The sequence below is a fragment of the Schistocerca cancellata genome, chromosome 9 (genome assembly GCF_023864275.1).
Source record: "Schistocerca cancellata isolate TAMUIC-IGC-003103 chromosome 9, iqSchCanc2.1, whole genome shotgun sequence".
In the NCBI taxonomy this organism is placed as follows: Eukaryota; Metazoa; Arthropoda; class Insecta; order Orthoptera; family Acrididae; genus Schistocerca; species Schistocerca cancellata.
In genome coordinates, this window is record NC_064634.1 from 356,637,471 (window position 1) to 356,651,091 (window position 13,621).

Below are 13,621 nucleotides of genomic sequence, written 5' to 3' on the forward strand. Positions count from 1 at the left end.
ATTGACCCAAATCTTCAGTTGAAACTTCGGGCTGAGAGGCCGTGGTCGATGTATAAAATTTCCACCCAATATTTCGTCTCCATCTGCAGGAGACATCTTCTGAGGTCGTCTGGCTACTGCCACTGAGGCTCCAGGTACTCTCGCATTTATAGACCGCATAGAGGGCACCACCATTCGTCACATGATGCCGACGTTATGCCTGTCTTTGGAAGGCGTCATTATTCTCGATTAAGAGTAATCGATTGTCATTCTGCTGGCAGAACGTCGACATCCATATTTTGTCCAACTTTAAAACTTCCTCTTTTCTATTAAAATTATTATGGTGTTTGTGAATCTCTATTGCTTCTCTATACATGCGCGCATGATAACGGGATGTTCGTGCTAGAACGTTTGTCTCATTAAATTTAACTTCGCAGTTCCCATCTCGAAAAACATGCTCAGCTCCGACCGATTTTTCGATGTGTCCTAAGCGACAGTTTCTTTAATGTTCGGCTAAGCGGGTGTTTACACTTCTTTTCGTTGTTTCAATATATACTTGTCCACAACTGCATGGAATTTTGTATACCCCAGGTGTTTGTAGGGGGTGTCGGGCATCTTTTGCAGTTCTTAAATATTCCTTAACCTTCTTAGTGGGTCTCAAGATTGTTTCGATCTCATACTTGGCCAGAACTTTCCCGATACGGTCCGTGACTTTATTAATGAACGGTAGGAAACTTTTCCAGTAGGTGACCGTTGTTGCTCTGGACTTCTGGCTTCTTTTCTTCGTTGATGGAAGGCTCGATCAATTTCCTTGCAGGTATATCCGTTTTTCATGAAGGCTGACCGTAAGTGATTTAGTTCATCTTGCAGTCGGCTCGTAGATTTTGTTGGCTCTGTCCACCAAGGTTTTCATTAACCCTCTTTTTTGCCTAGGATAATGGTTTAATTCCTTGTGGGGGTATCGATCCGTGTGAGTGTTCTTCCTATGTACCTTGTGGCCCAGTGTCCCATCCAGCCCTTTAATTACCGACACATACAGGAAAATGAAGTTGACCGTTGCTCTCTTTGTCCATCGTAAACTGTATCTTCGGGTTAATACTGTTCAGATGCACCAAGAAGACATCCAGCTCTTCTTCACCGCCGGAAGGTGTAGCGGAGCGGTTCTAGGCGCTCCAGCCTGGAACCGCGCGACCGCTACGGTCGCAAGTTCGAATCCTGCCTCGGGCATGGATTTGTGTGATGTCCTTAGGTTAGTTAGGTTTAAATAGTTCTAAGTTCTAGGTGACTGATGACGTCAGATGTTAAGCCCCATAGTGCTCAGAGTCATTTGAACCATCTTCTTCACCATGAGTCCACACTAAAAATGTGTCATCAACATAGCGGTACCATTTAGCTGGCTTTTTACTGGCAGCCCGGAAGTTTCAACTGAAGACAACACCGGCCGTGAAAGCCTACATTTTACGATTAACCCAAATGTCTAGTTTGATCGTGCAAGGTAACGGGAACATAATTAAACTGCAAAGATTGTGCTATGCTATGTGACTCACCTTCCGACATGGACGTGTTGACGAGCGTGCAGATGGCCGACCTGCTAACCTGTGTGAGCGTGAAGGCGGGCACGTGCTGCGGGAAGAAACCGGTGGCAACGGCCGATGGAGCCGCCACCGGGGGGTTGTAGTAGTAGCCGCCTCCGGCCGCTCCCGTGGTCAGCTGTGCACACACAATACACATCAGCGAGACCGCCGACATAACGTCTCTTGTCAGTGGGCGAGGAGGACGTGGACAAAACACTAGCTCAGCTACACTACTGCTTGCAGACTATTTGGAATGTAAACTTTAGCTATGGAATGTATGTATTGGTGGGAAATTACAGTGAACAATTGGAAAAATCCGCCAGCTAGTGATCTCCTGCTGCACACACTCACGTTTACTAAATGTTGTTATTGTTGTGGTCTTCAGTGCAGCTCTCCATGGTACTTTATCCTGTGCAAGCTTCTTCATCTCCGTGTAACTACTGCAACCTACATCCTTCTGAATCTGCTTAGTGGATTCATTTCTTCGTCTCCCTCTACGATTTTTACTCTCCACTCTTCCCTTCAATACTAAATTGGTGATCCTTTGATGCCTCAGAACGTGTCCTATCAACCGATCCCGTCTTTTACTCAACTTGTGCCACAAATTCCTCCTCTCCCCAATTCTGTTCAGTACCTCCTCATTACTTACGTGATCTACCCATCTAATCTTCAGTTAGCACACTGGACTCGCATTCGGGAGGACGACGGTTCAATCCCGTCTCCGGCCATCCTGATTTAGGTTTTCCGTGATTTCCCTAAATCACTTTAGGCAAATGCCGGGATGGTTCCTTTGAAAGGGCACGGCCGATTTCCTTCCCCATCCTTTCCTCACCCGAGCTTGCGCTCCGTCTCTAATGACGTCGTTGTCGACGGGACGTTAAACACTAATCTCCTCCTCCTCCTAATCTTCAGCATTCTTCTGTAGCACCACATTTCGAAAGCTTCTATTCTCTTCTTTTCCAAACTATTTATCGTCCATGTTTCACTTCCATACATGGCTACACTCCATACAAATACTTTCAGAAACTATTTCCTGACGCTTAAATCTATCCTCGATGTTAACAAATTTCTCTTCTTCAGAAACGCTTTCCTTGCCATTGCCAGTCTACATTTTATATCCTCTCTACTTCGACCATCATCAGTTATTTTGCTCCCCAAATAGTAAAACTCCTGTACCACTTTAAGAGTCTCATTTCCTAATCTAATTCCCTCAGCACCGCCCGACTTAATTCGACTACATTCTATTATCCTCGTTTTGCTTTTGTTGATGTTCATCTTATATCCTCCTTTCAGGACACTGTCCATTCCGTTCAACTGCTCTTCCAAGTCCTTTGCTGTCTCTGACAGAATTACAATATCATCGGCGAACGTCAAAGTTTTTATTTCTTCTCCCTGGACTTTAATTCCTACTCAAAATTTTTCTTTTGTTTCCTTTACTACTTGCTCAATAAACAGATTGAATAACATCGGGGAGAGGCTACAACCCTGTCTCACTCCCTTCCCTTTATGCCCCTCGACTCTAATAACTCCCATCTGGTTTCTGTACAAATTGTAAATGGCCTTTCGCTCCCTGTATTTTACCCCTGCCACCTTCAGAATTTGAAAGGGAGTATTCCAGTCAACATTGCCAAAAGCTTTCTCTAAGTCTACAAATGCTAGAAACGTAGGTTTGCCTTTCCTTAATCTTTCTTCTAAGATAAGTCGTAGGTTAAGTATTGCCTCACGTGTTCCAACATTTCTACGGAATCCAAACTGATCTTCCCCGAGGTTGGCTTCTACCAGTTTTTCCATTCGGCTGTAAAGAATTCGTGTTAGTATTTTGCAGCTGTGACTTATTAAACTGATTGTTCGGTAATTTTCACATCTGTCAACACCTGCTTTCTTGGGGATTGGAATTATTATATTCTTCTTGAAGTCTGAGGGAATTTCGCCTGTCTCATACATCTTGCTCACCAGATGGTAGAGTTTTGTCAGGACTGGCTCTCACAAGGCTGTCAGTAGTTCTAATGGAATGTTGTCTACTCCCGGGGCCTTGTTTCGACTTAGGTCTTTCAGTGCTCTGTCAAACTCTTCACGCAGTATCGTATCTCCCATTTCATCTTCATCTACATCCTCTTCCATTTCCATAATATTGTCCTCAAATACATCGCCCTTGTATTAAATACCAAATACCCTAACGAGTCCAAACATTATGTCCACCTCCTTATTAGTTCGTAGGTCAACCTTTGGAATGCAATGCAGGAGTGATTCTGCATGGCATGAATGCAAGAAGTCCTTGGTGACTCTCCGGAGCTGTGTGGCACCGAATGTCTACTCAGGGGTCTTGTAATAAACGTAATCTACGGGCTGGTAGTTTGTGAACAGAGAGCTGGCGCCTGAAAGCGCCCCATATGTACTCCAGTGGGTCCAGATAAGGCGAATTTGGTAGCCTGGACATGAACATGAGTTTTACTATCATGCTCCTCAAACTACTATAGCACGATTCTGGCCCTGTGACGCGGACATTTATCCTGCTGGGAAATGTCACCATTGTCCAGGAATACATCATGCAGTAAGCGATGCTGGTCTCTGCAGTAATGCTCAAGCACTCCACAGCTCTCGTGGTTTCTCCGGTTTTAATCACAGGTGCCACGGAAGCCCAGTCAATGTTGTACACAGCATGAACATGAGCCCACTGGTCTTCATGCAGACGCTCAACTGGATCATGACATATCCACACTTGGCAATGGACCTGGTGTAGAAGAAACGTGCTTCATCTAATCAGGCGACATATTTCCATTGGTCTGTGCTCCAATCTCGACGATCTGGTTCCCACTGAAATCATAACTGACGATGCCGCTGAGTCAGTATGGGAACGCGTGGGTTTGTCTGCTGCCTAGCCCCATGTTCATTGATGTGTGCTGAATGGTGTTCTCTGAAACACTTGTGCCTGCAACAGTATTGTACTCTGTTGTCAGATATATCCCAGAGCGCCGCCTATCCTGCTTGAAAGAGTGGACTGTTGCACGCCAGGAAGACTACAGTGTGAACGCCTAATGTTCTGAGGCTCTCACTGAGCTCAGAGCCAAGCACGGAGCTCGGAACTGGTGTCTCAATCAGTATGTCAAAATGGCGTACCACCAGTACATCAGAAAGCAAGGAACTAGCCGAGCATTGCCACGGAACCTCTGAGCAAGGGAAGCGAAAGAGCAAGCACCACAGTACATCATAATGGGGGAGTATTACGTAGCCTTCCGTAGCTTCAAGCACCAGAGCGCCACTGTAATAATTAAACGTTGCAAAAAGACTTGAACTCGACAACCAAGAATAGTTACTGAGCTACCAGAATGAGAAACGGAATACTGACGAGTCCAGTAAGCCAGGAGAAATTCGCTCATCCACCTAGAGCCACCACGTCATTGGCGCGAGCTCTGCTGCTTAAATAACCGGGCTTTCAGGGCTTATGGACACATTTAGTCATGCCATCAGTCTGTCCAAGTCACACTATCAGAGAATGACAGTCTACTGAGTTTCAACGAATCTATGCCAAGCTGATGGTTCAAATGGTTCTAAGTACTATGGGACTTAACATCTGAGGTCATCAGTCCCCTAGACTTGGAACTACTTAAACCTAAGTAACCTAATGACATCACACACATCCATGCCCGAGATAGGATTCGAACTTGCGACCTTTGCAGCAGCGCGGTTCCGGACTGAAGCACCTAGAACCGCTCGGCCACAGCAGACGGCCCAAGCTAATCGATTATAACCTGTATGTTACTTGCTTCCTGACTTCGAACCCTGGACGCAGCCATTCCGAAGGAATCCACAGTCGTAGTCTGCGTTACAGCTTATTCTGACGTCGTGGATGAAGAGAGGACTGGTTTGCTGCCAGGCCTCCACCACTGATGATCATTCGTGCATAATCTGCAAGCTGTCATCCCCACACCATCCAGGCGTCGTGCGTCCACACACCCCTTTGGCCATTCCGTGAGCATCTGCTGTAGTGTGATTCTTGAGTTTCTCCCGGCGTATTTGATAATCAAAATATCCACGGGTATGCTGCCGGTCTATAGTGTCCAACGGGCACAATATTTCGGCGATCAAACATGTCGCCATCATGATGATGGCGACATGTTTGATCGCCGAAATATTGTGCCCGTTGGACACTATAGACCGGCAGCATACCCGTGGATATTTTGATCATCTGCTGTAGTCTTTGTTGTTCCATGGTGGGAAACTAGGGCCTGTCCTTCACGACATCCGTCGTTCTGGAAAGCACAATCGGCTATACTCGCCTAAGCACATGATGGGTCGTCCACGAGAACTATGAAGTGTGGAGCGCCCTGAGCTGCAAAACGTTCGGTAACGTACAACGCCTAAATCTCCCCCGCAGAGGCTCGCACGCCATCTCTTCAGCCGTCAGTCCCTGACCTGCAGCACCAGCATCACGACTCGCTGACGAGACGCTTCAAGTGTTCTTCCCAGCGCATACTTGAAGCCCATGCGGTGCACGACGCTACAAAGCAGCTACATTATTCTGTGTATTCATCCTGACAATAGACTGGCTTTCCAGATATCACTGGTTGCTGACGCGTCTGGGTGTAGCACCCGACCTCTTGCCTCCCTGACCCGTAGCAGCGTTGGCCAACATGTGTCACACTACGGGGCGAACCTCCGCCCTCCACATTCTGCGATGAGTTGTGGACCCCCAACACCTTGTCGCCTTCCAGTGTTTTCACCATCCTTCAACCATTCAATCACTTTCTATAGATACGCCAACAGCATGTGAACAGCTGACCGGCTTCGCCATTCCCAAGAAACTCGATCGCAGGCGCCGGCCCATAACGATCAGCCATTCGTCCAGGTCACTTACGTCAGTGGATTTCCCCGGTTGTGGCCCATATCGTAGGTAGAATTAATCTTCAGTCGTCCCTGCTCGGCTTAAACACGTTCCTTGCCGCACAGGAGGCAGGCAGTGGTCGTAACGTTTTTAATGTTTTGGCCTATCAGTGTAGGCCTATAGGTAGACGCTATGCATGCTAAGTAATACTATTTGCTAGGCGCAATCCGTGTGCCCACGTCACACTGGTTGCTAACGGGCTCCATAATTAATTAGGACGTGAAAAAAAGACTGATGGAGCTTTGCCGCCACAATTCTCAAATTCCGACGCCCCACAGTACCAAAACTTTGTTTCCAGACAGGCCTCCCCTCCTGAAAAATAACACGTTTGCGCAACATACTAAGCGTTGTCGACGTTTTTTGAGACACCCTATGAAAGTCGTATTTGAGAGAACGTGTGTCAGTGTGAACACGGAGCACAAGGATATGCAGATTCCCTATCATTCACAGTGCACTAAGCCTTCTTGCAGGGTTATATCCATGTTTGGAATAATTGTATACATGATCTGTCTCTTGCTCTAATACACCGTTTTCTATAAGCATAACTGAATTACACAATTCATGTCATTCCTTATAAAGATCTGTCAGAAATCTGTACGACTGTAAAACGGGGAGGACCTTTCTTGCGTTGCAGTTTAGCTTGTTTGCTTAGTTACCAAAGGCACTATTTGTAAGCTGTAGAGAGATGTTAAACACAGCCGTTCTATGTGTGTGGGAAAAGTAATCAAACTGAAAATATTGTGAGCGATCTGGCAACACTGTGTTATTCTACTTTTGTAGAATCCCTTCCAGATGCTCAATTCGAGTTTCAACTCCGTACAGCCATCACGTGATTCTATGAGCGGCATCAGTGAAGCTGTATTTTCGTTGTGTGTTACGAAAATGGAACAGCGGAATTTAGAGCAAAGTTATGCCATCAGGCTTTGTGTTAAACTTGGGGAATCCGCGAGTGTGACCTCTGAAAGGTTGAAACAGGTCTACGGAGAACATGCCTTATCAAGAGCACAAGCTTTTCACTGGCACCAATCATTTTCGAAGGCCGAGAACATGTTGAAGATGAATCCCACTCAGAGAGACCTTCAGCTTAAAAAACCGACGAAAACGTGTGTGTGCTCTTGTGAGATCAGATCGACGTATAACAATAAGGATAATGGATGATATGTTAAACACTTTCACTGTAAATCAAATTTCAACCGAAGATTTGCACGTTACAGATAAGTGGATGCTGCATTGTGGCAATGCCTCATGACACACGGCCACTTCCACCACGGAATTTTTGACCTGAAAAGGCATTCATGTTGTTTCGCAGCCCCCCTATTCACCTGATTTGAGTCCTTGTGACTTTTTTCTTTTCCCGAAATTGAAAAATGTCGTAAAAGGGCGTCAGTTTTGGACCCTGTAGAACATAAAAAGAAGGTGACTGACATGTTAGAGGCTGTACCGGTTAAAACCTTTCAGCATTGCTACCAAGACTAGGAACAACGACTCCTCTGATGTGTAGCTGTTGAACGGAACTACTTCAGAGGGGACAATATTGTTATTTAGAAGAAAAGCTTTGATAGATAAAAAATCAGTCTCATTATTTTTCTCACATACGTCGTATGCTACTATGGATCGTGTGTTCAAGGAAGCCGTAAAGACGTTTCCCATTATCGTTGATACAGCTGTCTGAGGCTTTCCCTACGTAATAACAGATTAAATTGTTCACGGGCGCGGCGTTGGATGATCTTGTTTAAACTATTTCCACGAGGCAGCTGCTCGTGATCTTCAGATGCAAACGATGCTGGGCTCCGTTAAAGACGACCTATATCCAAAAAGATCAGGAATGTGTAAAATCCCATACTTTTGTGATAAAACTCACACTGGCCAGACGTGATGCACTGCCAAAGACAGATGCAATGAACATGGGCGTCATAGCATGTTATGACAACCACAAAAATCTGCTGTTGCTGAACACTGTCGTGATACAGTACAAAGATACAAAGATATGCTCGTCCGCCTCCACGTACAGGGACTCCATCATTAAAGAAGTGGTTGAGGTATAGTTAACGACTTAATTAACAGAGACATGGGATTTCAGATCAACACAGTATGGGAACCAGCATTGGTGGCACTAAGACGTCATCGACCGCAGACAAAGGAATACAACGAGTTAACATTGATGAGGAATCAAATCCAATACAATGAAGCCGGGCACCTTGCCTATGCGTATATCCTGGGACCCACGGCTTCCGGCCAGCCTTTTCCGCGCCTCGTGAGGGAAGTTCGCGGCCCGAATCTCCGGCAGGGGGCTCTCGACGTCGACGTCCACCGTCATGACGTTATAGCTCCTTGGGGCCTGCGGCAAGACATAACAGCAATGCGCCAGCGGCATTTGAAGATAGTAGCATGGGTCTCCTGTAAGTATTGTGCAGTTTGAACAATACCGCCCAAGTCAATAAAATTTTTCTGGGTTTGGGACTGGAATGTCAAATATAAAATTTCGATCCAGAATGAGATTTTCACTCTGCAGCGGAGTGTACGCTGATATGAAGTTTGGAAGGTAGGAGACGAGGTACTGGCAGAAGTAAAGCTGTGAGGACTGGGCGTGAGTCGTGCTTCGGTAGCTCAGATGGTAGCCGGCACGGTAACTCAGCGTGTTTGGTCAGAGGGTTAGCTGCCCTCTGTAATAAAAAAAAACTGAGTTCATGGATCAACGACGAACTGAAACGGGTGTCTTGCGACGTCCGCTCCGAGCAGATACAACGAACGAAAACGAACAAAATGAGATAAAAAAAAGATGGTAGAGCACTTGCCCGCGAAAGGCAAAGTTCCCGAGTTCAAGTCTCGGTCGGGCACACAGTTTTAATCTGCCAGGAAGTTTCATAAAATTTCGATGTTTCGGAGACTATTGCAAGACGCCTTCTTCAGGATGTATTGCTAACTGCTGAATGGGCACTAGTTTGATTACTTATATACACATATCAACAAAAGTTTTGCATCATCCCGGTTCCCAGAACTGCTGAAGATAGACGTTGACTGTGGCTATTTTATCGCAGACACAGTCCCTTTTACTGTTCAGAGATGTTACTAAACCCGCCCAGAGATGTAAACAATCATGCATGAGCAGCGCCTATTAGACAGAGGGCCCCCGAAAGCCGATCAGTTCCAGTCATTCCACCAGGGACGAGGTACACGTCTCGTGTCGTCTGTAGTTCAACCATGCTTAGACGATCAATACCGCGGTTCGATCCCATCCGCATTGTTACTTTGTGCCAGGAAGGGCTCTCAACAAGGGAAGTGTCCAGGCGTCTCGACGTGAACGCAAGCGATATTGTTCGGAAATGGAGGAGATACAGAGACACAGGAACTGTCGATGACTTGCCTCGCTCAGGCGGCCCATGGGCTACTACTGCAGTGGATGACAGCTACCTACGGCTTATGGCGAGGTTTATCTTTGCAACCACGACACCATGCAGCGCGATACAGATGGGCCAGTAACATGCCGAATTGTCCGCTCAGGACTGCCATCACGTTTTCTTCACCTATGAGTTTCGCATATGCCTTCAGCCAGACAATCGTCGGAGACGTGTTTGGAGGCAGCCCGGTCAGGCTGAACTTCTTAGACACACTGTCCAGCGAGTGCAGCAATGTGGAGGTTCCCTGACGTTTGGGGGTGTCATTTTGTGGGGCCTACGTATGCCGCTGGTGGTGATGGAAGGCGCCGTAACGGCTGATACGTGAATGCCATCCTCCAACCGATCGTGCAACCATATCGGCAGCGTATTGGCGAGGCATTCGTCTTCATGGACGACAATTCGCGCCACCATCATCCACATTTTGTGAATGACTTCCTTCAGGATAACGATATCGCTCGACTAGAGTGGCCAGCATATTCTCCAGACATGAACCCTATCGAACATGCCTGGGATAGATTGAAAAGTGCTGTTTATGGACAACGTGATCCACCGTTGGATCTACGCCGAATCGCCGTTGAGGAGTGGAACAGTCTGGATCAACAGTGCCTTGATGACCTCATGGATAGTATGCCACGACGAATACAGGCATGCATCAATGCAAGAGGACGTGCTACTGGGTGTTAGAGGTACCGGTGTGTACAGCAATCTGGACAGGACACGATACAGCACGTTTCATACAGTACCACTGCATGCTTACATTAAGTATTAGGTAATTGACCTTGTACTCGGAGGTGACCATCTCAAGTGCGTGCGTTTTCTGTGCTTAAGAACTATTTAATATTAATACAACAAAGTAATGTAGTTCCCAAGAAATGAATTTCATTAAAAGAAACAGAACTATAACGGAACAAAATCAGCGATGGCTTCAAAGGTTCACGGGTGACGTGTCGGTTGGTACTGTAAACGTAGGCTTCCGCGGCCGTTGTCACAGTCAATAAAAGCCTTCTGGGTTTGGGACCGCATTGTCAACTATAAAATTCGGACGATTCGGCGACTATTGCAAGACGCCTTCCTCACAGTGTATTTCTAACTGCTGAACGGGCGCTAGTTTGAGTATTTATTTACTATGGAGCAGTCCTGTCATTGTATGTGGGGGATGAGGACGAAGTAAATTAGGTGTTCTTTTTATTGGTCTTTGCCTTGCGTGATGCCATTGGCGGAAATAGGCATTTTCCACTGATAACACGCAATGCGAAGACCAATAAAGAACACCTAATACACTTTCTCCTCACCCCCGTATACAAAGACAACACTCCTCCATAGTACACACATCAAAAACAGTTTTGCACCACCTCGAGTCCAAGAGTTCCGGAACTTGCAGAGAAAATTGGAATAGAAATCAACATAAACATCATTTCAGCCCTTTGTTTTGCTCATGAAAACCACACATTGCATGTTGTACCATCATATAGCGAGACTTTCAGAGATGGTGGTCCAGATTGCTGTACACACCGGTACCTCTAATACCCAGTAGCACGTCCTCTTGCATTGATGCATGCCTGTATGCCTCGTGGTATACTGTAGGTCCAGATTGTCCCACTCCTTAACGGTGATTCGGCGTAGATCCCTGAGAGTAGTTGGTGGGCCACATCGTCCATAAACAGCCCTTTTCAATCTATCTCAGGCATGTTCGATAAGGTTTGTGTCTGGAGAACATGCTGGTCATTCTAGTCGAGCGATGTCGTTAACCAAAAGGAAGTTATTCATCAGATGTGCACGATGGGGGCGCTAAATGTCGTCCATGAAGACGAATGCCTCGCCAGTATGCTGCCGATATGGTTGCACTATCGGTCTGAGGATGGCATTCACGTATCGTGCAGCCGTTACAGCGCCTTCCATGACCACCAGCGGCGTACGTCGGCCCCACATAATGACACTTCCAAACGTCAGGGAACCTCCACTTTGCCGCACTCGCTGGACAGTGTGTGTAAGGCGTTCAGCCTGACCGGGTTGCCTCCAAACACGTCTCCGACGATTGTCTGGTTGAAGGCATACGCGACACTCGTGCGTGAAGAGAACGTGATGTCAATCCCGAGCGGTCCATTCGGCTTGTTGTTGGGCCCATCTGTACCGTGCTGCATGTTGTTGTGGTTGCAAAGATTTACCCCGCCATGGACGTCGGGAGTGAAGTTGCGTGTCATGCAGCCTATCGCGCATAGTTTGAGTCATAACACGACGTCCCTTCGCTGCACTAAAAGAATAACTCGACATGGTGACGTTGCTGTCAGTGTTCCTCCGTGCCATAATCCGTAGGTAGCGATCATCCACTGCAGTAGTACCCCTTGGGCGGCCTGAGTGAGGCATGTCGTCGACGGTTCCTGTGTCTCTGTATCTCCTCCATGTCCGAACAACATCGGTTGGGTTCACTCCGAGACGCCTGGACACTTCCCTTTCTGAGAGCCCTTCCTGGCACAAAATAACAATGCGGAAGCGATCGAACCGCGGTATTGACCGTCTAGGCATGGTTAAACTGCAGACAACACGAGCCGTGTACCTTCTTCCTGGTGGAATGACTGGAACTGATCGGCTGTCGGACCCCCTCCGTCTAATAGGCGGTGCTTATGCATGGTTGTTTACATCCCTGGGCGGGTTTAGTAACATCTCAGAAGAGTAAAAGCGTCTGTGTCTGTGATAAAATATCCACAGTGAAGGTCTATCATCAGCAGTTCAGCTGTTTTTTGATGTGTGTATTTTGCATATTTACACTCAGTGATGTCTTACGCAGTAATTTTGTTGGGTCACTCCCTACTTAGAAGGAAGTATTGACTGCAGAAAAGCGACCAGTAAGAATGATATGTGATGTTCCTCCACAGCCGCGATGTAGGTATCTCTTTAAGCAGTTGAGCATTTTAACTGTACCGTGGGAATATATTCGCCAGTGAAATTCGTCGTAAATAATCGATCTCAATCTGGGAACAACAATGTTGTGTATACCTACAACACTAGAAGGAAAAATGGGATTCATTGCCCATTATTGAAGATATCAGCGGCTCCGAAAGGAGTTCAATACGCAGCAACAAAGATTTTTGATAATTTGCCAAGTAACATAAAAGTCAACCAGCTAGCAGAGCAAGTCTTAAATTTAACATTTCTGCTGGGCAACTCCTCTTATATTGTGGATGATCTTCTATTTAAAAACTGGTAGCCTGAAAAATACTTGTTTCTATGTGTAGCTGTGTAAGTAGGACCCGAAGATAATGTGTTCATTAATGTCAATACTAATCATGTATACAGAGCCTGTAAACTCGCTCGTTACACTTTATTTCGGCAAAAGGATCGTTCAGATGATGTATGGAACTTGTAACTGACTGACTTTCACGTTTAATGGAGTCTGTAACTGTCCGGTTGCTTGCGTGCTTCCAGTGACACCAGCGGTATGTGTTTTCCACGGATATCGTTGCTTGGGATCTATATTTGTTACAGTTACTTTCAGCTGGCGGTAGAGACAGGTGCACTCTCATTGAGTATGAGGCAATCCGGGTAATTCCTGAGGCTATTAACTCCGGCGTGGGAGAACGGCCGTCTTTCTCCGCTCGCCCACCGGCGGCAGCGCCACCGCCACCTTGACCGGGCGTTACGTGATGCAGGCGCTCCCACCACTAAGCAATTAGCCCAGAGTGAAGGCAGGGAGTGCTAGGGCCCGACACAGTTGGCAAGGCCGCTCGCCCGGACCAGCCCATCCGCCAGGGGCGCGTGAGAGCAGTCAGGGGCGCAACCGCCCTGCTCTC

At 46.8% G+C, this 13,621-nt stretch overlaps 2 protein-coding genes across 2 annotated transcripts in view; one reads left to right on the forward strand and one right to left on the reverse strand.

The window, feature by feature from the left end:
• LOC126101410 (uncharacterized) overlaps positions 1-13,621 on the forward strand; it is a 667,375-nt gene that overhangs the window by 373,188 nt on the left and 280,566 nt on the right. The window lies entirely within an intron of this gene.
• The window catches only part of LOC126100182 (superoxide dismutase [Cu-Zn]-like), a 138,644-nt gene that overhangs the window by 26,434 nt on the left and 98,589 nt on the right, over positions 1-13,621 (reverse strand). The window contains exon 3 of the mRNA XM_049910742.1: positions 1,527-1,689. Within this exon, the coding sequence (XP_049766699.1) occupies positions 1,527-1,689 (163 nt within the window). The remainder of the gene's footprint in view (positions 1-1,526; positions 1,690-13,621) is intronic.